The 25,462-nt window shown below is 38.6% G+C and overlaps 1 protein-coding gene across 1 annotated transcript in view; it reads left to right on the forward strand.

Moving 5' to 3' along the window:
- The window catches only part of LOC121065747, a 188,330-nt gene that overhangs the window by 153,050 nt on the left and 9,818 nt on the right, over positions 1–25,462 (forward strand). The window contains 1 exon segment of the mRNA XM_040548759.1: positions 23,896–24,102. Coding sequence (XP_040404693.1) covers positions 23,896–24,102 — 207 coding nt within the window.

Below are 25,462 nucleotides of genomic sequence, written 5' to 3' on the forward strand. Positions count from 1 at the left end.
GATTAATTAGCAGCAGGTTTGAAGTTTGCAAGTGAAAATATGATAATTAGTTTTCTTAAAATGTTAACATTTCAACACTTCGGATTCTCTCCACCTTTGTCTTCAATGAAGCTGCAGTAAACAAGCACTATTTCTCTTCTAAAACAGACTCTTGTGAGGTTTGAAATACAGACATTTTCATCAAGCTGGATAATTTCCATAGAAAATTTACTAGCTCATGAAATATTGCAGGAGTAATTCATACAATGACTCCCTCCTCCCCTTGGTACGATGAAGTATGATGTGAGCAGCTCTGAAAACCCCCAGGACCAGTCACTTATTTAACAACGGTGATTCCTGTTCTTTGTAACAAAAATCAGCTGACTCTTCATTTTTTGCACAAAGCAGAATTAGCCAATAGGTCGCTTATACAGTTGTTGGGTAGTGTTATAAACAAGGTTGCATTAACACCCTTGACTCCCTGCACTCATTTATTCTGTTGGAGTGTATAATACAAGTAACTCACTGGTGCATACAACATTTCTGAGTCCAGTAACTTAGCAGGATTCTGAAAAGAATTAACCATTTACCAGAATAACGAGAACATTCAAAGTTACAATAGTGAGTAAAAATGTTACATGAACTATCAACTCTGGTGATTTAAAGACAATGTTAATTGCTAACAGATGGGACTTAAGAAGAAACTCACATTATAGAAAAGTTACTGTGTTTTTTTTTATTATAGGTGGGTGTAGCTGATTAAAAGATAATATTTGCTTAATTATTTGTGATTTATCCTCCTTAAGGTTGTATTGATTTATTTTTTCCAATGTTACGATTTTAAAAAATCTCTATCTTCTCTAATTACTGAGTCCATCTCACTTTCCTACATCTTTGAAATTATTCATCTTCTTAGCTTGGGAAGGATAGTGTAGATGTACATTGATCTAGTCAGGAAAGGGGTAATTCAAATGCTTCTGCCAATCTTCTGGTTAGATCTAAAAAATCACCATGTGGTTTTAAGCTTGCATATTCAATTGCATGAGGGCATGTGCCAATTATATATGTAATTACAAGCATGTTTTGCCAATCCGGTTCTGAATTTCTTCCTTAAGAGGAAATGGGTTTACTAGTGTATTGTCACACAAAACGCTGTTACCAGAGTGAATTACTTTAGATATAAGTGCATTAGAGAATACTTGAGTGTTAATACTTGAGAATACTGAAGTGTCAATTATTTTCCTTACTAGTAATGACCTTTAAATGTCCTGGGATCAAATAATATATTTTTTCTTTAAATATAAAACTCCTTCATCAACAGCAGAGACTGCCAAAGACACCTGCAAATAGCAAAGCAAAATCTTCTTACCCACTGAATGGGGCAGGAGGGATATATCAAGCATTGAACAAGCCTCAGTTGTATATAAGAACGTCTACAGGAGATTCTTGGGAAGGCCAAGGTCTTGCCACTCTGTATCTGTGTACACAGTGAGTTTATCAAAGATGCACACTTGTTTTCGAGTCCAAATTTGCCTGTCCTCTTTTCTGTCTTAACCTGACCTCAAAAGCCAAAGTAAACATTGCACCTGAGTTTACAGGTAAAGTTTTGACTAATCTGAGGATAAGCATGGGCAAAACACATATAGTCTATAGGACTCTGAATACACACTCATCCTTCCTGGTGTAGATATGTCAAAGTCTGTGGTCTTAGAGTGGGCTACAAACCCCAGCTCTAGCACAAGATTTGAAATGGTCACCTTTTCAAGCAGCATAGAAATGGGTGCTGAGTTGGGTTTCCTCTGCTCAGCCTGACAGCTGTGACCAGAGCTTATTTGTCCAGGGCTTATTTGCTAGAGCTTTCTGAAGGGGTCATAAATTTCACCCTGATGTATTTATCAGGACAGAAATTTATCGTGCCTCCCATCTACTACTATTTTTATATCTTGGTGATTATCAGGACTTCTAAAGTAATAGCTGTTTCCTGGGCCTGTTTGAAATCTGGCACAAGTGTTTCTGAAGCCAGCCAGTGAGACTTTGTTGTTGCATGCAGTCTTGTTTTCTCCTGAGCCACAAAGGGGGAGAGGAAGCTATGCCCCAGGGAGGTAAGGTTGTAAGGAATTCCTGCCAACAACAAAAAAGAGAAGGAGGCAAATTGACTGTTTTATTAGGAACACGATCTGTAGTGTTTTTCATCTGGAGAGGGGATTGTTACATGCTGATGAATATAGGTATCATATCACAAGAGTGCTAAAATGCCCCTGAGCAGGTATGTTCCTTCAGCTCCCCTTCAGCAGCTCCTGCTATCCCAACCATTGACCTGTGAAATTTGGTCACATCCTCTGGATTTTTCCTGTATTTTGAAAGCTGTGCTTTTCATCTTGCAAATTATTACCCTAAACAGTTAAACATTTAGAGTTACATGTACAAGGATATGAACATTAATATTAATAGAAAATCTGACATGTCAGGTGGTCAGAATAGGATAATGATGTCATTCAGGTGACATATAAGTACAGAAGATTTTATGGACTTACTGTTTCAAACCTTACTGTGTTCTGTTCAATATAGAAATGACTTTTAATAACCAACATGTCTGAAACAAAATCCTGGACTTTTGATGGAGGTACCTTAAAGGTGGCTGTAGCGAGGTGGGGGTTGGTCTATTCTCCCACGTGCCCGGTGACAGGACAAGGGGGAATGGGCTAAAGTTGCGCCAGGGGAGGTTTAGGTTGGATATTAGGAAGAACTTCTTTACTGAAAGGGTTGTTAGGCATTGGAATGGGCTGCCCAGGGAATTGATTCAGTCACCATCCCTGGAGGTCTTTAAGAGACGTTTAGCTGTTGAGCTTAGTGATATGGTTTAGTGGAGGACTTGTTAGTGTTAGGTCAGAGGTTGGACTAGGTGATCTTGGAGGTCTCTTCCAACCTAGATGATTCTGTGATTCTGTATAGAAAAATGATCAAGAGAAAAGAAGGACTATATCTACGTTTGGCATGCTCTGAATCAAGATGAGGGCAAACATTGAGTCTAACACCTTAATCCTAATGGGCACTGTTGACACAATATACTGTTCACATGAATCCTAAAGTCTCCTCTCCTGCTGGCTTTGGGCATCTCTTGCTGTGCCTAACTTAAGGCTTTGGGATATCCTGAGGTGTTTGTTTCCCTCCACTGGCTGGGCACAGAGCCTTATTTGCACATCAAGCTCCCTGAGTATGGCTCTAAATGTGCATCGTTTATCCAGTGACACAAACATCAGCACACTGATGAAAAAATGCTAGTGCTGTGCTAAGGCACTGGGACCAAAAGTCTCTGAAATGAGAGAGGAAAAAGGACAAATCTAGGCAGCACCTTGAGAAGTTGGGCTTCCACCCAGCCAACAGTGGTGGCAGCAGCCACCATTGGGCCTTCTGGGGCATTTGTCTGGCCAGAGTAACCATGAAGGGTTATTTAAAAGTAGGAAAATTGCTGTTAGCCAGTTAAAACATTTCAGAGGGTTCTGCTGCTCCCGTCAGATGAATGGCCATTGAAATTGGCATGTTGGCCATGACATGAGTAATTCTTTGACAAATCAGTCTTCTTGCATAGAAAATTATCCCATCAGAAACACTCCAAGTAGCACTAGCCTGCAGGCCTGAAGCTTGAGCTCTGTCATGGCATAAAAACTTTCTCAGCTTTGTTTTCTTTTCAGCTGAGATCACCTACTTAGGACTTGTAATTTAGACTTTTACCAGATAACCCCCCCTTTTGTATTAATGGGTCTTGCCTGAAAGAGCAAGCCTACCAACTGGATCCTTACTTCACTATTTCACAAAGAAGGATGCTTATTTTAGCTTTACTGAACACATTTGGGCTTTCAGTTTCCATTTAAATAGCACAGTAAAGATAGAAAGCTTGTTTCTCTCTCTTTCAATGTCAAAACTGTTGGAAAAAAAAAAACAACAACATACTTGATAACATCTTGTTAAGCTTTTTTAGGATTGCTCTACTCTTTCTCTTGATTTGTTCCTCTTTGCTGAAGTCTGATGGGCTTTGAATAAACTAAAGGCTTGTGAACCTGGGAGCCTTAGCCCTCCTGCTGTTAAGGAAAGGTTTATAGACTAGTTCCTTTCATTATCACTTTATAAGTGGCATTGTTTGAAGCAGTGTGTACTGCAGTTTGAATAACAACTTGGAGTATATTACTTGATTTGTTATTTGAGAACGAGTGACTTTTCAAGTGGCTTTTTGGGGTGGCTCATAGAATTGTTAGTAGTTGAGACAGATGGGATTCTTTTTTCTTGACAAAAAGTTACCCCACCTCACACTCAAGTCTGGGCAATGTCCACTATGTGTATGCAGACTTTCAGGGAAACACACAGTGAACGCCTTCGGCTTTGTAGATAGATGTGACAGTGATGTAACCTATGGAGGGCCCTGCACAATTCATCAGGTTCTTCCACAGAATGAGAGAGATGGAACCCCCATGAGATACCCCAGCTGTGGCCTGGAGTGCGCAGCAGACCTTGGTGGTTCTCTCTTGCTTTCAAACAGCAGCACCATGTTTGGAGCAGTGTGGTCACATGCAGAGCTTGAAGGCCTTCCTCTACGGGGTCATTTTATGCTGCTCACTGTCAGCAGTGTCCCCTGTTTCAAAATGTCTCTGTGGTGTTCTCAAAGCCCCACTGCTTGTCTCATTGACAAAGATCTTTTGAAATGGAAGGAGGTCCAGTGTGACTGGCTTCAAAAGTGGTTTCTTCCAAAGCAAATTTGATGCCAGTTCCTGTAGAATCTGTGCATTTTCCTGGCTTAGGTCTCCTTTCTCAGTACTGTGGTTTCCTTGCACTTGCTTAGCCATTTCTGCCATCTCTTGCAGATGTCTATCAGGCAAACAGCTAGGAACCAAGATAGCCTTTTTTTTTCTGTGCCTTAACAGATGTGTCATGATCTCCATGCATGGTGGTGCCAGATCAGTATGGATGTGCTGAGGAGGGCAAGGTTAGGGTGTCGTTTGAGTAGCATACATCAAAGAAAATAAATGTGCAAATTGCTGAAGCGCCTTCTCTGTCACAGGTATAGAGTTAGTGCTCATCAAAAAAAGCACTGTTAGCATTTGTGAGTGGTTTTCACTGATCAGGTCTGGGAATCTATGAGGAAAAAGCAGAAATCCAAAAGAAGATAGGAGGGTGGAGGCCAAGGCAGCTTAAACAAGCACTGCCAAAATGACATGGATCTGGGACTGTTGCTAGGAAGAGGCTTTAAACTGTGGCAATGCATTACACAGCGTGGGGAAAGCAGACCTTCTAGAAGTCTGTCAGAAAGCTTGATAGCAGGTTAAAATGGCCACTTCTTGTCATGGAGGCCCTCAGCTGTGTTGAGGCAGAGGCCATGGTGCTGACGCTCTGTACAGGGTTTGCTTCATGGCTAGGGGAGCCCTGTGCCATGGAGGCTCTTGCAAAACTGCTCGAGGCATACAGTTGGATGTTGCACAGTGTGACTAAAAGCAAAGGAGGCCCAGGAATAGTAAAGTATTCAAAATATTTTCTTGTTCAGTTTTTACAAGTAGAAGTATAAACACATGTGTGTGAGTGAGAATGAAATGACAGCACATTATGACTGTTTTGGAGTCTTTACCCTCAATTTCCTCTTGCCACATTTACACTCAGAAATGCATGCATGTGGAGCAGGATTCTTGTTACTCATGTATACATTCAGCCTGAGGGGCAATAATCAGTCTTTAAATATTACAGGAGTAGTTTTTACATTGATTGGAGTGTCTCATTGGTGCTAATCTATTTGTATGTGGTGTTAAATACCTTGAAATCAACCCTTCATTAAGTTTCCAAATGTATATTTGTTATGAAAACTAAACACAAACAGGCTTTTGGGAGGGCAGAGAAGGGAGAGGAAACAACAGCAGCAATGACAAACAACAAACAAAAAGCCTCAAAACCAAATGACAATAACAGCATCATTGCATAAATGTAACATCTTATGTAGCGTTCAAATGCTGGGGCACTGGAGAGGGTAAGCAATTAGATGCAAGTTATAGGTCACTTTTTATTTATTTATTTATTTACTTTATTTTGTTTTTTACTATAAATGCCTGTAAGTTTTTATTTCATTGTCCAAGATGAATGCAAAACACCATGAAAATAAATAAGACAAATTTGCCAAAAAAAAAACCCCACAAACAAACAAAAAAAACACCACCAAAGCCTCTTTGCTTTTGCACTGGTGATGGTGCAAGTAATTATGTTTGTTTTAAATGTCTGGGGTCCGACTTTCATTAATGCTATTCTGGCATCTGGAAAAAGCAAGGGTATAATGGTGTGCCAGATTTGGGTAAAAAGGACACAGTGAAATGAATTTGTGATTTTTAAACCTGACAGTGCTCTTTAAGCTAACCATACAGAGACACTGCTTGCTCTGCAGTATATTGCTTCATCTCTGACCACTATGGGTTACTATTGTCATTTGTTGAATGTGTAATAGGCTTTAGAGATGGATTAAGCTAAATGTTTTGGCTTTAAAAGTTGTTGTTTTTTTCTTTTTCTTTATTTTCGTGGAACAAGCCTTTCTTTTCTGCTTGCACAAAGAAGGTTGTACAGTTTAAATAAAACCTAATGGAAACTCTTGAATGAGGCAAAGACACTACAGTTCAAATACATTCATTCTGTTTTCATGGGATGTGGCTGTGTGACTGGAGTTTGTTATTCCTTTTTTTTTTTTTTTTTTTTGGTTGAAATGTAGCCAGGCAAAGATTCTGACTTAAAAGCTTAGGATTCAAATTCCCAGCCCTGGCTTTTTTGAGAATCATTATCACTGCAATTGGGCAAGGAGACGTGTTGTGGAACAAACAAATCAACACAAATAAACAGAGAGTTTACAGTAATTTTTCACATTTTCAACCTCATGACATTTTGTTTTTCATATCTGTATTAAGCAAGTGGAGTTGAAAGTTACCATAGGTCATAGGCTTTTGCTTATTTCCTGAAAGACTCTAATACTGTATTTCCTTCTTTTTCATAGGGGAATAAAAGTTGTTTCAGACACTCGGTGTACAACCAACCATTTTCATAAACTCTCTAAATTCAGAGTAATAACAATTCATCCAACTAATATATGTCTTAAATGGATTACTAAAGCATGTTTACCTTCAAGCTAATCCTATTCTAATGTAGTTCTTTCAACTGGAAGTTTTCTCTCTAGTCTGGGTTGAATTTTGCTCATTTCAAAACTTCACTATGGTTGGAGAGAGAAAGAGGAAAAGAGGAGGGAAGAAGAGAGAGAAGGAAGGGACACTTCTTGTTTCTAAAGATCGTGCATGCACTTGTAACTTGACTATGCCAGGAAACTGAACCTGTTGTTTCAAGAGTTCCTGCTACCTTACCATCACCCACTTACCTTTATTGATGCTCTCAGTGCAAGGTTATCAGGAGAGGCACAAGGCAGATATTTTTTTTTTTGTGGCTGGAGTAGCACAGTGCTGTAACCTGTGCCTGGCACATGGTTGTTCAGACCAGACATGATTCTATGTCTGTGCTGTTACCTCTGGAAGGCATTTTCATCTCACACACAATCCAGGGAGTTGTTGCTTTTCAACTGAAACAATCACAGAAAATACAAACCAGAACCATATCGCTGCACCATGTTATTCAAATGAGAGGTCAAATTACCCCCACTGATGTAAACAGAGTTGCCAAGGTCTAAATGAAGACACAACTTGGCCAAAGGTCTGTTTCTAATGTGAGGTTTGAGGGCTGGTAGGTCTTGCATCTAATATCAAACAGCTGCAAGGCAGTACCAGCTCCATTGGAAAGTACATGCACATTCCAAAAAAAACACCCTTCCCAAACAAAAGCATAAAACCCAACAACCTCATATTTTAATGTATTATTTAAACCTTACCAGCAAAAAACTGAAAGTATAATTGCTCATTGTTGCCTGCTATTTTAGCCTGAGTTCCCTGTATAAGATTATTTAGGTGCATTAGAGCATGCTAAGATATCTCAGTTTAACGGCCATGTTGCTTCTCCCCCTCACTGCTCCCACTCACACAACCTGACCCCTCAAGGGCCTTGACAAAGCTGAAAACTCAATTTTTATATCATTTGCACCTCTGTAGATCTGTGGCAGTTTCTCTTCATTTGCATTTGCTAGCAAAAAGCAAGCCCAAGATGTACGTTTGGTGTACTGTTAGCATGAGCAAAAAGACAGCTCGTTTATTAGTTTCATTTTGCAGTGCAGCTTTTGGTGTCCTAGAATTACATGAGCAGACACTTTTACAACTATAGTCACTCAGGAACTCAACTGCAGACATAAATATGAATACATTGCTCAGAAATTGTTAATGGCTAGCAAAGTATTCTTTTTTTTTTTTTCTTTTCTGAATTACTGCCAAGTTTCAAAACTGCATGTGTCATCTTATCATGCACTATACATTGCATGACGGTCATTTAAGGCCAATCTGCCCTATGGGTATTTTAAATTGCAAACATAACTTTTTGGAAATTCTATTGTAATTTTTATTATTATCAGGCTTGGTTTCTAAGTCAACGTAGTTGATTAAGATGTACCAAAACATACCAGTTCAATAGCTTTTTCCTTATTCTTTGCCACTTCTCAGTCCCCTACCTGAACAAGAAAGAGAGATCAAGTCATTTGATAGGTAGCTGAGCATCTAATGCTGTCCAAACTCTCCACAAAATCTGTAGTAAATGTGTGGTATGCCCTTTTTCTTTTTTTTTTTTTTCCATATGTAACCAGTACAGAAGTTGTACTTAACACAGCTTGCAAGTTAGCCATGAGAGAAACATATTTTTTTTTACTTACCAGGTATTGGCCATAATAAGCTTGAAGCATATAAATACTAATCTCAAAACACAGTTTTATGAATCTTTCTTCTGCTGTATAGCTATAGTTTTGCAGTTCAGCTCTTGTCCACTTGCTATATGAGGTTGCTCTTAGATTGAGTGTCTTATATGGCATTTTTTAAGGTGTCAGCCCATTGCAAGCCTTCCCACCTGCTTGAAAACAACTGACTGTGCTGTGCTATAATGATGCTCAGTGCTTCTTTTCTTTCCTTTTTTTTTTTTTTCCCAGCCAAAGTAATGAATCTATCAGCAGCCACTCTCCAAATTCCCAAATCACCAATGGAAATGTAAAGACATAAGGCAGCTTGGTGTGCCAGAACTTAATCACATTTCTTCTCCCTAGTACACTGTCTGTTTGGGGACTTTTGGAAACATTTTTCTAATGTCACCTGTCTGAGAAATAGAAACAAGATCTTGGTATGCAGGTGAAAGCTTTGAATGTAACTTTCAGAGATAATTCCATCTATTTGTAGGTAGATAAGTGGATCAGAAGAGAGTCATATATTACATGCAGACTATATTTGTGAGGTACAAACGAGCTGTGAAGAAAACACGAGAATAGGAAGGTTGATTTTTTAGAAAAAAAGTACTGTAATATCTCAAAGCGTAGAAGATTAAAATAGTATTTCCAGCCATTCTATTTGTATAAATTATTGTGTATATAAATCCAGTTGCACTGAAAGTTAGAGAGACCATTTATTTCACAAATACTCGTGCTATCCCAGGAAATGAAAACAGGATTGTGGAAATAATTATTAAACATCACACTTCAGGTTTCAAGATAGCTCCAGTTCCTAGGGACCAACCATGGCCTAGCTCTGGGAGGCAAACTAGGTTCTGTTGAAGTGGCTTGTGCCAAACAGGACACTATAGCAGTGGCCTGCTTTCCACTACATCTTGGCTAACAAACTCTGTTGTCTTCAGTCCATGTTCACAGTGTGTCAAAGTCAATATTTCCTTGCAGCACTGCTAAAATGGGATGGTGCTGCCACAGGAACGGGGTCTGGATTGGGTGGTTTATGCTGCTGGGCTGTAGTTATGATGGAGATTCCCAAGCCACCTCTGCTCTTGCTGGCTGCAGCAGCTCAGGCACTGCTGTAGATGAAGTAGAGAAGGAAAATGTGTCTTGATCTCCCAGGCACCTGCCTGCTTTGTTTATACCTAGATCTGGTCTTGCTTCAAGAAGGCAAACAGTCTGGGAAGACAGAATGGGACTTCTAATTGTTGATTGCTTACTAACATAGCCTGATCTTTAATGTTTAATTTTAACTAGAAATGCAAGGTACAGTCAGATGGAAACTGCTTAAATAAGAGAATGAGCTAAGAAAGATTGCTGATCCTCCCATAACCATGGGAAATGAATCCTTAATATGAATGAACAATGATTCATAAATATCACTTCCTCACCTTACTATGCAGGAGTGTTCTCAAAATACTTTTTCTCAAAGTATATTTTAACTTTGAAAACAAAAACAACAACAACAACAAAAAACAACAAAGCATTCACATTCTCTGTGTATTACGACTTTTGAAACCAACAGTCTTTTGGCAGTAATTCCATAAATGTGCTAATGCCTCTTTAAAACCAAACCATCGAAATGTGCTTGAAATTGCAGATGCGTGCTGGGTGTTTTCTGATTTTCTTTGAATTGGTCTGACCATCCCCATAAGCCATGTAATGAGAAAAGAAACCAGCAAAGTGCTGAGAAATAGTACAGAATGTTCTTTCTGGTTGGGAACTCGTATTTTTACATATATCAAAAAAAAACTGGGGCTGTCAGCTGAATCAAGGTTAGGCAATCAGTATACAGAAATCAGATTTTTCTTTGGTGCTTGCAGTCCTTGAAGCGTATCACCTGTTTTTGGTAACTGCTGACTTGAGAATGTATTACGCTATTTTTGGTTACACTTGCACCTTTTCTTCTTGAATACTAAAACATTTTATTGGTGTTTTTCTATGCTTAGTGTTCTTTTGATTGATATGTTGTTCTGATATGTTGAGGAAATTTTCTGTTTACAGTTAAATAACGCTGAATGTGTGAATATGATTCATTTCTGTGGTGCTTTCACTTTTACTCTAATTTTACATTGGTGCAAATCCATAAAATAAACTAGACTAGCATAAAAGCAGAAAAGTTTCCATAAATCAAACAGATATGCAAAGCAGAAAATATAGTAGTTTTTAATGAGATATGAAATTGCTTTATGTATTATCTAAATTAATATGGAGTGTATATCTTAATAGAATTTATATAATGATACAAATCACACTGTGAGAGGCATAATACTTACTTAGAGCAAATGCTTAAAAAAAATTCTGCCTATATTTTAAAGCTGTATTGCTGATTTTACTAGTCAGTTTCTGAAAGTTTGCCCTTTTGAAAAGAAACATCTCTGTTACAGCTGCCTATTTTTATTTTTATTTTTATTTTTATTTTTATTTTTATTTTTATTTTTATTTTTCTTCCATTTATCATAAGCTGAATCAGCTTACATTCACTCAGGCCCAAATAATTTTCGGTGGTCAGCTTTCTTATAATGCCTTCACTATGTAATAAAAATCTAGTAGGAAACAGCAACACCTCTCATTAGTTCTGTGAGTGGAGGAGGAACCTGTCACCTATTAAGCTATCAGAATTGAAACTAAATCATTAGGGAGTAAACAGTCATCTTCCTTTTCAGTATCTGCTCTCTGATGTAATGAGGATGGTGTGCTGACATACTGCTCACATTGTTTACATGATTTACAGAAGGAGTCACTGCCCAAGCAGAGCAAAAACTAAACACTGGTATAAGACTTTGTTAAAAGTCAGACTTCGTTTTGCTCATGTTGCCAACCCAACATCCTGCTGTGGTGTGTCTTTGCTATTGTAGTCTTCTACAGACTGAGCCGCTATTTAATAGATTAATTAAAGACTAGGCAAAGTAATTTATTTGTGTTTCTTTCCCAGGCTTTACCATTCATAGCTCATGATTTACTTCTTGTGGCAGTGTATGAGTGGTCTGTAAGGTGTTTTCACATAAGGAAATGAGAATACCTTTCCCTAGGTCATGGGCTGAGGGCTTTTGTGAATTGCTCAAGTGATGCCAGTTCTGCTATCCCAGTCCATGTCACTCCTGGGGCTCCCTTCTGCCCCACGTGTGACTGCTCATCAGTACTCCCAGGGAATTTCATCCGGCCTACAGCCTGACTCCTGTAAGTTCTTGAATGACTCCCAAAGGAGAGGGGTATCATGGATGAATTGCCCCAGCAGTAGCAAACTTAGCTCAGCTCCTGTGCTTTCAGCTGCAATTCCGGGTTGTTCAAAGGTACTCCAAGCTGGTGCTGTGGAGAGTATCTGTAGGAATGCAATGTATACGCATTGCGGATCTCCTGTCACTTGTTCTCAGCCTAGGAGGACAGACGTGTGCAGCAAAAATACTTTCTGCTTCATGGAATTGGACTTCCTTTATTAAGTTGGGTCTGAGGTTCAACCAAATGCCCTGGGAGGGAAGATAGTATATAGTACTTCTTTGTCTGTGCCAAAAGTAGCATTGTCCTCCTACCAGAAGGCATGGTCACCAAATTCGAAGTAAAGGGAGGAAACTGGGACAGTGACTGTTCCTGAAGGTTGTTAAGATGCTGTGTTCAGGGAACATATATTTTATAAGTGGATCTTACTATGAGTAATACTTCCTAATTAACCACAGGGGTGCATGAGCTTTGCAGACTGAGCATAGGAAATGTCCCAGGTCTAGTTTTAATCAAATTTATATTGTTGTGAATTGCTTGCTTTTTCAAAAGCGTTACGGGGTAGCCAGTCTTAAGAGTTTCCCAGGGGGCATGAAGATACTTCCAGTCATGTCCATGTAACGTCTCTGGAGCTGTACCTGTGTTTCTTAGGAAAAGATTTTACATAATTAGAGCATGTTTCTGAGTGGTCAAGGGAATGGTGGATGATTTCATTACTGCTTTAATCTCCTCTTAGGCTTTTTAAGCTCGTCGGGGACTGTCCTTCCAGTCCATGTAGACCCTGGTGGGTCATGAATCTGGAAACTGAACTTGCATGCGGTTGAGAATAGATTTGTAATAATGAAAAACTTCAGCTCTTGAAAAAAGTTTTGTGAAATAGTCCCTAATGGAAAATACTTCTTTCTTGTGTGTATCAGGCTAGGCTGTTGCTGTGTAGACATACACAAGCACACTAGTGAAGAACGTGGGAGCTGTCACAGTATGCTCTGGGTGTTGAATGTTGCAGGAATAGTAGTGTAGACAAGAACAGGGCAAGCTGTGTGCTAGTACAGTTGAAAGTATCAAGGAGGGAACAAAAATTGCTTTGTGGCTACCAAATTATTTTGGGTCAGATGAAGGCTATGTGTCAATGGACCTCACAGACAAGTCCAACACAAGACAAGAAAGAGCAGCATTAAGCAGAGATAATACATGACAGGGTGTGTCTAGTATGCATTTTGTTCATGGCAAATCTACATAAATAGCCCCATTACATCTGGGAGTTGGATAATGTTCTTCTGGCTTGTGCCTAATTCACCACCAAAAATATGCTAGTCATTGTGTGACCTAAGGAGTGTCTAATCTAAATACATTTACAGTAATTGAAAACTTTTAAAAGTTGTGCTGGATTTTTTCAGTGTTAAAAATAAAATCAGCTGCTGTCTGATAGCATCCTGAATATGATAAAGAAGTTTTTCAATAAATATTAACAATAATGTATGTATATGTTTGCATGTTACATTGACACAGGAAAAAAAAAAGATTCTAATATGCCTAGTAAATTTGGTAATTTTGACCAAAAGTGGAGATTTCCAAGAATAATCTTTCACATCCATCTAATTGATGGGCTATTGAAGTGTCTGGCAAGATCAGGTTTGTTTGTTCTTGAATTGCAGCAGAGTTGTCTTTTTGTTCCACATGGCGGTTCTCACAGTACCTAGCACAAGCCAGGTCTCAGCCCACAGCTGTGACGTGGGAACACTACTGCAGAGTAAACAGAAAACACAATATTAGGTGCAGGATGTTCATGGCTTTGGGCTGTACAACAACTGTCATTGCTATAGGAAGCTTCACGCTCTGAGAAGAAGGTAAAGCAGTCAGTGCAGAAGTCTTGACTGAGAGAAACATCCAGCAAAGGGCCCATGCCATGACATTGTAGGTTGCCATCTCCTTCCTCTCAAAAAATAATAATAATAAAAAAAAATGCAACAAGCACTTTTTTTTTTCCCACTTACTGGCATTTGGGTGTGAATTAGAGGTCCATGTGATCTTGCCCTGGATTCACTGATTGAATCAGACATCAACATCTGTATGTTTATGCAGCTATGCCAATGCACCGATATTGTGAGGAGCTCGTGTAGTGGGCACCTGCTGAGCCAAAGATTTGAGATGAATAGCACCCATATTGATTTGCCTATAATGGAGTGGAAAAGAAAAATGTCCAAGTTTTGTTGCAGGTATTTTCATGGGGTATTAAATTGGTGGATTAGTTGCAAACAGCAGTACTGATAAAGTCTCCTGTCCATCTTGATGGTTGGGCCTTTCTATTAAAATGACACATAAATAACCTATTATGTCCCCCACCCATGGAAATTCAAATGCACCTGTCAAATTGATAAAGCACTTGCCTGGAGGGAAGCATTGTTTACATTTTCACTCCATTCTTCAGAAAAAAGTGAGATTCTAATTATTTTTCCCACTGTAAATTAATGCTGACTATGATGGTTAGCATATCTCTGTATTGTTATATCTATGCAAAAGTTAAATAATAGAACTGATCCATCATGTATTATGCAATGTGCATTTTTATGACAGGCTTCGCTCTGATCTTATTATGCCTTTCTTCATAAATACTTACTTTTTTTCCCCAGCAGCTAGGGGAATCTTTGTTGACTGCTGGTTCAGAAGTTAAAATCTGTCCTGTGTGAAAAGGAAAATGCAATTTACATGTTTATCGGATGCTAAACTCTGCTATCTTCCAAGGAGGAAAAAATAAGGATATAAAAGTACACTCCATTAATAATAAGATTCATTATAATAGACAACTGGTCACAGTACACTAAACCATTTTTTTCCAAACCAAGCACATCAAATTCAATACTACGATGCAATTATTTCTGCATAAGTTGCATGGTTACTTCTGATTCAGGAAGGGCAAACCACCTGAGGTGAAATCAAATGTGAATAGAGTCTTTCTTCCAAATGTGCAATCACACCACACTTTTGCCCAAGACTTGAACCTGAACCATAAACTGTTTGTTAGGGTTCCAAGCAGTCGTTTTTTTATTATTATTGGTAATAATTTATTTTTTTGTGTATACTTCATGGGCTCTGCTTAAATGAAGGCAGAACTCCTGAAAAATCAGAAAGGGGGCTGTTCTAGCAACACTTGTGACTGTGCTACAAATGGGAAATATTATTGTCAGAAGTATTTTTGTTATCTGGTTTCTCAACTCAGGCAGGGAAAAAGATGTTGCTTAGAGGTCCTTGGTATGCTCACAGAGCCCCAGGGAGCCTGATCTTGCAAGTTTTCTGACAAGTTTTGCAGACCCAAGTGGTTTGCATACCCCGTTGAAGGCTTATGCAAACTGCCGTGAACCTTTGACCCTTTGTCTGCTTGCCACAGTGGGTTTCTATATTTCCAGAGAAGCATCAGTGCCAGGCATGATTAAAATATTTGTGAGATTCAAAAAATAAAACCCTACTGCAGAAAAAAGAAAGAGTAAGCTCACAGTAAGAAAATGCCTTTGCAACTGAGGCACTTTTGGACTAGATTCGCTTAAGCTTGCAATTAGGGTGCTGACCCTATGGAGGCAGAAAAAAGAGCCTTGGGGAGAGGATGAGTTGGGGTTAGTGGGGAATGCCAGTATGGACCACAAAGGAAGACCAAGCTCCTTCCTTGTACCTGACCTTCTTCTCTTTTTCATTATTTTGTTTCCCTTCTTGTCTACAATGAAACCAGCATTTGTTTTATTGGCATAGTACATCAAATTCTTAGAGAAATATGCCAGGCCCTTCTAATGTAGTGTCCCTGCTGCCTGGAAGAAAGTTGCAAAATTGTTTTCCTCCAGTTTTCCTTCCAAGACTTGCCTCTGCAGTGATGCCTGCAAGAAAGCAGCTAATTACTGGTGATTATTTGGAAATACAGATGATTTAGGGACAGTTAAAGCAAATGGCTACGTACATGTGCAAATACAGCTACTGATTTGATCTTGCTGCATGTTATCTCCTTGTTCTCGGGGGCAGTCCACTTCTACCTGTTTGTACAGCAGCTAGAGCAATGGGGCCACAGTGCAAGCAAGAGTTTCTAGATGTCTCTGTACTAAATCTGTTTGCTAATAATTAATAGCCATGTTGGAGTAGTCAGTACACTCATTAGAACTACTGAAAGATCAGAAAGAAATGACAGAATTTCTAAGCAGAAGGCATGTATGTTTTACCAGAAGTGTTGAAATTTGCTTTCTTTTTTCACCATTTTCTTAATCCTCTTTCATCTGCCCGAAAACATAGCTGGCTCTGAGAAAGGCAAATTAAGAAAATTATTTTGATTCTTACAAAAAACTTACAGCAATTTTGTTATTGTCAGAATAATATTAAAAAAATAAACAACAAAAAAAGTCTATTTAAAATTCAGACTTAGGTATTCAACAAAACACACCCTGCACAAGAGTGCACTTTACATTGTGTTCTACCCCACTGGCCCAAGGGCACACAATCCTGCCTTCACAGGAGGAAATTTCCTGCAGCTGAAGAAGATGCAGCTAGAAGCCAACAGTCTAAGTTGTGATAAGTTGTAAGTTCTCAGCTAATTTGCTGCCCATAAAATGTCCCAGATTTAAAAATGTTCTTTAGCTGCCAGGAACAGTTCTGTCCATCTGAAATAATCCACAGGTGAGTAAAAGCATGCTTATACCCAGACATGCATCTTGCATGCACCTGGTCTTGGACATGGTGAAGGAAATCTGTGAACATAGTTTTATTTCTTCTAACTACCTTAGAAATTAGACTACTTACTCTATATTTATTCTATTCCAAACAGTAAATGTTTAACATACAATGTTCATCGTAACTAGTTAATCGACAAACTTAGCTCTTTTGTTTTCTGTTTACAGATTCTTTTTGAACCACATTATTTTTCTACAGATCTGTCAGGGTGGGTTTTTTGTTGTTGTTGCTGTTGTTGTTGTTTTTTGTTGTTGTTTTTTGTTTTTCAAAAAATTTTGCAGAATGTCTTGTGTGGGCTTATTTTATCCCATAAGATGAACTGTGCTGTCAATCTATTTACTATTTATTGTTTCTGGTGTATGTTTGGTCACCAAAGTCATATAGTATTATTTCTGCTTTTTGACTGCATTACATTTGTAAACAGATGAGTAATGAATAGCAAACATTGATGAACAGATAATGAACAACAGACACTCTTATTTACACAGATACGCCCTCGTATGCATTAAATTCTGACTTCCATAGGGAAAATAGCTTTTCCTAAACACTGGTGTATATAAAATCCTGTCTGAAGTTACTGAAGATGCTTTCTAAAGTAACTGATTCCAGCATCCCTTATAAATTTGGGAAATGAGGCATGGAGAGAGATTTCTCTTACCCATCTGAACCAAGCCTATTCTGGGCTTGGAATAGAGTAGGATTCTCTGGAATAGAAAGGGAATGTATTTTATCTTTTTTCCTTCGGGCAAATCAATGGACAAAGGCACTGCTGTACGCAAGGAAATACAAAAAAGCTGCAGCTTTTAATTTTCACTCACCCTTTGCTCAGACAAGGCTTTTGCTGAATTGAGCATCAGTTCTTGACTTAAGTCTTGGGATTACATTTTTCAAATTTATTGTTGTTTGGAAGAGTCTGTTTCTGCATTTGTATATTATTTGTAGATGACTCAAGTGTGAAGACTTAAAACCATGTAAGATTTAGATCTGAAATGATGGGATGGTAAGCAGCAGGCTGTATTAGCAGTGGGTGCACTGTGGCTAAAAGTATGTGACTGTACTTTGTCTTATCTAAACACAGGAGATCAAAATTGTCCCCTAGAAAAGATCTGTATCACTGTTCGTTTGGACATATCAAGAAACATGATGCTATCACAATTCAGAGACAAACAAACAAAAAAATCCTTTGCTGTTTCCTGGTGTTATAATGCTAAGCAGCTTGCCATAAATCTATTCTGGGATTTCTCCTCAGTCATTTACAAAGAGGTTATTCTCTGTATATGGTTATTTTCATCATTCGGTCTGTCCATGTCAGTTTATTAAATAAATCAGGGAAGACTGTAACAACAATGCTTCAGGCATTCATAATTTGACTGAAATAAACAATTCCCAGATACTATTGGTCCATTATTTTAGTCCATTATGTTCACAGATAGAAAGATTTAGAAACAAGTTATCTGTCTGGAGAGTTACTACAGATGGTTGTAGGTGGGGATATTGCACTGCTTCAAAAGCACTTGCTGTAGATCTGGCTCTTTAGACTCAGAGGTAAGAGAAAGGCTGCTAAGTGATGTACTTGTGTCTGGCATAAACCCTTTGCCAACAGCAGACTAAAGACATTCAGTAACCCAAGATATCTGCACACTTCATTGTAGTTCCAGGCACAAGAGCATATAATATTGCCCCACCAAAATACGCTGTATATGTGTAATCATGCACATGCATATATTTGTACATGTAAGGATTAAATAGGGGAGATGTACTGGTGTAACTGGTCACGACTTCTTCGTGATGATATGCTTTCTTGGCAGTTGTAATAGTTCCTATTGTTTGTGCCTTTCTCCTCGTGCTTTCCATTTCTCCATTTTTGTGATTTATTTGAACCAAGTTATTTTTTGCTTCTTGTAAGCACCCCATCCTTCCCATGATGGCTTGGAAAATTTCCCCACTGGTACAGCCAGTTAAGTGTAAAGTTCAGAGGTAGCCTGACCCGGATCTGGATACAGCCAAGATACGTTTGACATGGGCAGCAAGGGTATTTTAGGCATTTCAATGTAAACTTGCATGTACAAAATAGTTCTTCTTTTCACAGTGTTACAAGATTTTTAGAAAACGCAACAGGGTTTGCAGTACTTAGGGGGTGCTGAGCTTCCCTCGAAGGCTAATACTAGCCAGATTTTTTTATTTATTTATTTTTTTTTGTTGTTGTAGAACTACACTGGTTTAACAAAGATTGCCTCCAGGACAGCAATTCCCATATTTACAACTGTTAGCACAGAAAATGTACTTACCATGTTTATGACAGTTATTTGAAGTAAGTACAGCACCCTTGACTTTTGATGTCCTTTTTTTTTTTTTCTATAATTTCATCACTTTTGCCCTTTTGCCTAAAGTTAACAGCTTGTAACTTTTGCTAATTATTTGTCGTGACCAGCTTGCAGTTCTGCCCATTCTCAGCTGGTTGGTTTGGTCTGTATTGCTCATTCTATGCCTTTTCTTTGAATGCTGCTTTTAAGCATTCTTCACACATTTTACAATGGATGAGGCTGGAATTGATTCACATGATATTGTTAATATTAGTGCTGTAAGCAGTTAAGAATCAGTACCAATCACAGTAAAGCATTTAGACACTCATGGATATGTATATTTCTCAAATTTTTAAGAATTATTTGAATGTTAAAGTCTTTTTTTTATGACATTGAACTCCAGTCTTCCTCACATTTCTGCTGTAGCTGAGGTAATCTGAGAAATTTTTTTCCTTTTTTTTTTTTGCAAAAGCCGTTTTATAATAGAAAAGCTCATGATAACTCTAAAGCTTTAGCATGCCATTTTCTGCACCCTGACTGGAAATATTAGTACTAATTTGTTGGGTATCATGTGTGCAATATAGTTATAAATATATATTTATTAATATCTGTATTTCAAATAACGTCCTACTTCAGGAACATTATATATATACACTTAATATGGCATGATATGCAACAAAATAAATTTGTATTTATACTTACAAATATATTTTTTGCTTTCGCTTTAGGTTATATACTGTAACTTCCAAAAGGTGATATAATTTACCTTCTTTGTATGAGAAGCATGTTCTGTTCCTTTAAAAGTCTTTGTATTTTTACGTCACACTGTACATTAAAGGAGCAGTGATTGAAATCATTGTTGTCAAAGAAGAATGTATTAAAATTATTAATAAGACTTAAACCCACATGAGACTTATTAAATCATCTGATCTGACCTAAATTTATGACCCTTCCTCCCAGTTCTTTTCTTTGCATACTTGCACAAAGACGTGAGGATGGAAAGGTGAAAAAAATACAATAAAGACCAGTGAAAACTGTACATTTGCTTTAAGTCTACATAAGATTTTGAGATATAATATAAACAAATAAACTATAAGGGCAATCACATCAGACCTCATTTCAAGCTGAACTATTATAAAGCGATTAACAGCCTCACACTCCTGCTTTAATTAAGTTATGTTGTGAAATAGTCAGCATTTGAACCTGTTCTGGCCTGCCTCTTTTATCATTGAATTACCATCCTTAATGTGTTTTTCTGCTGAAAGATGAATTTCATTTAAGGATTACTGTACACTGTTCTGGCATTTTGTGGTTTCTTGTCAGCCCTTGTGAATCTAGATCATAGCTAACTTCAGTTCCTCTGACATATCCTATATGCACAGTCTCTTGACTAGCCTGTCTCAGTAATTTATTAACTCATATTGTATTCCTGTGGAAATGAATGGACATTTTTGATAAACTTAATGATAGAGATTTCAGATGACAGCAGAGTTTACTTTTGGAGCTTACTTCAGGTTATGTAGGCCACCGCAGCTCTCTAGTGACCTATCACTTCACAGAAATGCATTTTGAATGTTTCAAGGCAGTGGACATCTCTCTACTGAATACTTTAGGACGGTGTTAGCAAGGAGGGAATTTAAATGGTCCTTCAGACCAGGGGTGTCTAAATCCAGTCCAAGTTCAACATCATGGTGGCTGCTGTTTCCTTTCCTGGGGTTGATTTCTGGTCATTGTATGTGCCTGCATATTACTGAACCTGCCATCAGAAAAAGTCATGATACTGGATAACTTTAAGAAAGGGACAATGAGTCAAGTGTTCCACTTCCCTCCATTCTCACCATGCCTTGCCTGGACTGGGGTGATGCAACTTAGCATGGCATCATCAGTTTTGGTGGTGATTTTTCAGTCTCAGTTGTCTGACAATCAGGCTGTGCTTTCAGGGAGAAGAGAGTGTGCAAATCAGTATGGTTAAGTTCTCTTAGCTAATTACATAAATGTCCTTAGAGGGAGCTAACCAGACCTGAAATGTGTCAAGAGGCAGGGGGATTTGTCTGACTCCTTGTTACCCTACAGATCCATCTGCTATCGAGGTGGGTGGCAAGGCACAGGTTCCTGATGCTGTACCTGGTCCCATATGAATATAGTACCACAGGGTTGGCACCCAGAACTGGGAACTCATAAAGGAGATCCTCACCCCAGCAAAGGGCAAGGTTTGAGCAACTTGGAGTTGGCTTCTAACATGGTAATCACATGCTGTAAATTACACACAGCTCTGACACTTATTGAAAATACTTGTGGTTATTTATTTCAGTGAAGGTAGTCAAAGGTCCCTGCTGATGAAAATCAGGGCCCCTAATTGCAGCTGAAATGGACAAAACAGAGCTGCAGAGAAGGATGCAGTGTTCACAGTGAACACAGTTCACAGTGATATGTGAACACATTAAAAAAAAAAACACACAAAAAACAAAACAAAACAAAACAACCAATTAACCACAACCTTACTTGTTCGTAGGGACAACCACAAAAGAAAGGCAAGGAAATTTAAAGAAAGTGGACTAAGATGGAGGTCTGAGAAGAAGCAGAGGAACATGTGGGATTGATTCGGAAGGGCTGAAAATATTCTGAAGAAAGGAAGCAAGCAGTCCGTTTGCACAGGGGAAAATGCATGTAGCATAAAAGGGCAATCATCACAGCCAAGAGATTACCCCTGTTGCTGTGTGGATCCTCTGCAGATCGAGTTCTTGAACTGTCCTTCCAAACTATTTCTCTCCTCTCAAGTCATGAATCAGGGACAAGGGCTTGATTACACAGGAAGAGCTCCTGGTTGTGAGAAACTGGGATGCTGAGGAGGAGGAGGGTGACTGTGGTGAGGTCTTTCTTCCCATTTCAAGGGCTGTGGTGTGGCTGTTCTTGAAGCATTTCATCCCTGCTGTGGCCAACACTCTCCGGGAGCCATCCCCAACAGAAGTGCCTGGATGCTTTCATGAGAGCGTTGGTCATAAAAGTGTTGGCCAATGGCTTGATTCTTACGGAGCAATCGCATGTGTCAGGCATGTAAGACACCTTTGTGTTTAAGGCAGAGAAAATGCAGGGCTTGTCCCATCAAGGCCATTTCTTGTTGCTGCTGTGTGTTCCTAACTAGTTGTTTTGAATGAAAGCCTTTAAACCCCAGAGGTTTTGGTGTGGGAAATTCAGACTGCATATTTTACCTTAAATTTCAGAAGACCTTTCCATGTTTTAAGATGTATAAAATTGTTTGGGACTGATGCAAATGAAAGCTGGGACTAAAATGAAGTTTTCTAATGTTCTGTCATCCCTGGAAAAGAGTTGGAGATACTTTCCAGTGCATATTCTTACTTCCTTAACTCACCTAAAAACAATCGTCTCCTAAGACAGTTGCTCAGAATAGCAGCCTGCATGTCAGGACTGTGGTGTTGGCACATGGTGCTGGTTACAGGATTCCTAATAATGCATAAGAACAGCTGAGGAAATGTGAACTGGAACACAAGCAAACTGAGCTAAACCTAAGTTATCCAAAGTGAGGAAAAAAAAATAAAATGTGTCTTGTGATTTTGGGATCCCTCTTTCAGCAAAAAGGAAAAGAAAACAAAAACAGAAAAACAAACAAAACTACGCAGAAGAAGGTTTTGACACAGCTACCTTAAACTAAACTACAGATTTCTTATAGCTGGTTTCATAGGTGAGTTCTAATGATTTCAGCCAGTGTAATACATTTTGTTGAAGGAAAAGTCACGTGCTTTTTCCTTATTTCCTTCACATTAAGTAGAAGTGTTTAGGAAGAACATGCCAGTGTATTCTGAGGGTATAACTATATCTGACCAATCCTTTCCTACTGTAAACAGGAGTGGTATCTCATGGGGAAAAAAAATATGAGTTATACTAAGGTTTCCCTTGCAAAAGCAAAGGGTTAAAACACTTACTTTTGAGGGGGAGTATAAAAGGTAATGCCGCTCATTATCAGTTCTAGTTAAGGATATGAGGTGCTTAAACTGTGTGGTGTGTTCAAGTTGAAATCTTGAATTATGCTCAGCCCGCGTACAGAATTAACATGGAAATCACAGAATGACAGAATTGAAGGGGTTGGAAGGGACCTCAAAAGGTCATCGGGTCCAACCCCCCTGCCAAAGCAGGTTCCTTAGAGCAGGTTAAATGAAATGCTTAAATGGAAGTTCTGACTGACACAAGAAGGTATGAAACCTACCCAAGCAAACATGTTTACAGCAAGACAGGAAACTAGGTAACTGTGTCAATAAATATGATTTATACAACACACTAAAATACACCTTATTTACTCTGCCTCATCTACAATTCAGTTAGCAGCACAAGGTTATTTTAATACTATTCAGAGATCAGAGACTAAAAAGTGCTTATGGGTAAAGGAGCAAAGGCTTCTCAAAGAGAGAAAAACAAACACTTATTCACAAAATTATCAGTAATATATATATATATATTTAATCAGCATTGCCATTTGATTGTTTAACCTACCCTGCTTGATCTCCCTACTTTTGGTTAATACAGGAGTCAATTACAGCTTCATCTGTGCAGAATTAACTTTATAGAATATACACCAGGGATTTGTCTAGCTCCTCTATTTAGATCTATGTCATAAAAAATATGTAGTAGAGAACTGTGTGCAAGCACTGCATATGGTACAGGCTTTGCAGATTTATTGTAAAATCATTTTAAATCTGTAAAGCTCTTGCCAGAAGTTAATTAAATATGTTCCTTTGGTGGGGGGTTGGGGGGACTCTGTACGTGTGTGTGCGCATGTGTGTGTGGGGGGGCCTTCTGTCTCACTAGGTGGCAGTGTATGATTACATCTGGAAGGACCATGCCAGCAAGTCTGGTGTCCCCAGCTGTGACCTCCAGCACCAGGATGAAATCTTTGACGCGGCAGCTACCTCAAGAGGTACCACTGTTCACGTGTCGGTGTTCACCGTACACCTCAGCGGTTTCCAGCAACTCTACAGACACTTCCTCAGGCTGCCTGATGGGGCTATTGTTGAGGTAGGTCCAAGCAGATTATTTACATCCAGATTTTGAAGGCAAAGGCATGCACTTAAGAAGTAGGTCAGGGTCAAAGCAGGAAATAGATGCTTCATGAAGTATACACTGAGATCTTCTGTAGGAAGACTTCACTCCTGAACAGTATTGTAAAATTAATGAGTTAATGCATTTACCATGCAAAGTAATAATTTAGTATAGTTTATAGAACAATTTAAGTGAAATTATGGAAGATATATATTGAAACTACACACAAAAATTATTTTATAAATATATATCGCTAAGAACCACATAAGGTTATTCTATACAGGAATTATTATATATAAATATACTATGTAAGTATTGTGCACAAATATTATACAACTATAGGTATGGTAGAATTATTTAGTTTTTCTTCAGACACAGAGCTGACATACAGTAATCATATGACTTACTGGCCTCTTGCAAGTTTTTGATTGAATCCTGGATGTTGTCATATTTTTAGGCCCACTGCAAGCAGTTTGTGCACTAAAATGCAATGCAGGATGGTATTTAAAAAAGTATTGTCTATTACCTGTTTCATAGACTCCATTTTGTTCCTTGAATTGACATTTTGTTCCAAGTGCTTAGAAGAGGTGCATTTCCTTGTTGCCTTTCGTCTTGAGGTGAGAGACCTTTAAAAACAAAACAAAACAAAACACTGGCATCTAAGAGAAAGAAAAGTGAAAGCATATTACTTTACCTACCCAGAGAAGTGGAAGCATCATTTTAGAGGTCTGCTTACTATAGGAAGCCAGCACAAACGGTGTTGAAATACAGATTTTTCAGTTGCTCACTTCTAAATTGAAGGTTCAAGTATATCTCTCCAGAATGAGGAAAATGTTGCTTCTGCTCCTCTGTTTAATGTTTCGAGGCTGCTTTCTTCTTTAAAATATTTTACTCTTAATGTCTTTGCCCTACTTGGTTTTTAAAAGAAAATTTAATTTAAAGGAAACTGTCCTCAAGGAATAATTCTGTGCCCCAGGAACTTGTGATTCACCAGAGTGAAGACAGCAGAGTCTTACAGCTGGCCAAAGAAAACAAGAGAAGGCATGTAGCCTACATGAAGTAGAAATTAATTATTAACACAAAGAAACCTGCAAATCCAGGTCTGTGCCTGAGTTTGTTACCAAAGCTCCTTGTACAAATCATTTGCCAGATTTCTGCTAGAAGGCCTTTTCCCTGTTTTGAGATCAACAATGCAGCCCCATGCCTACTTCCCACCTGTTACAAATGATAGCTCTGTGCATGACATTTTGTCCCAATTAAGTACTCAGCTTTTTGGACATCAGGTTTCATTCTCCTTCTACAAGGCCCTAGCAGGAAGGTCTTCAGGCATGTGTCA

The sequence above is a fragment of the Cygnus olor genome, chromosome 2, assembly GCF_009769625.2.
Source record: "Cygnus olor isolate bCygOlo1 chromosome 2, bCygOlo1.pri.v2, whole genome shotgun sequence".
Taxonomy (NCBI): domain Eukaryota; kingdom Metazoa; phylum Chordata; class Aves; order Anseriformes; family Anatidae; genus Cygnus; species Cygnus olor.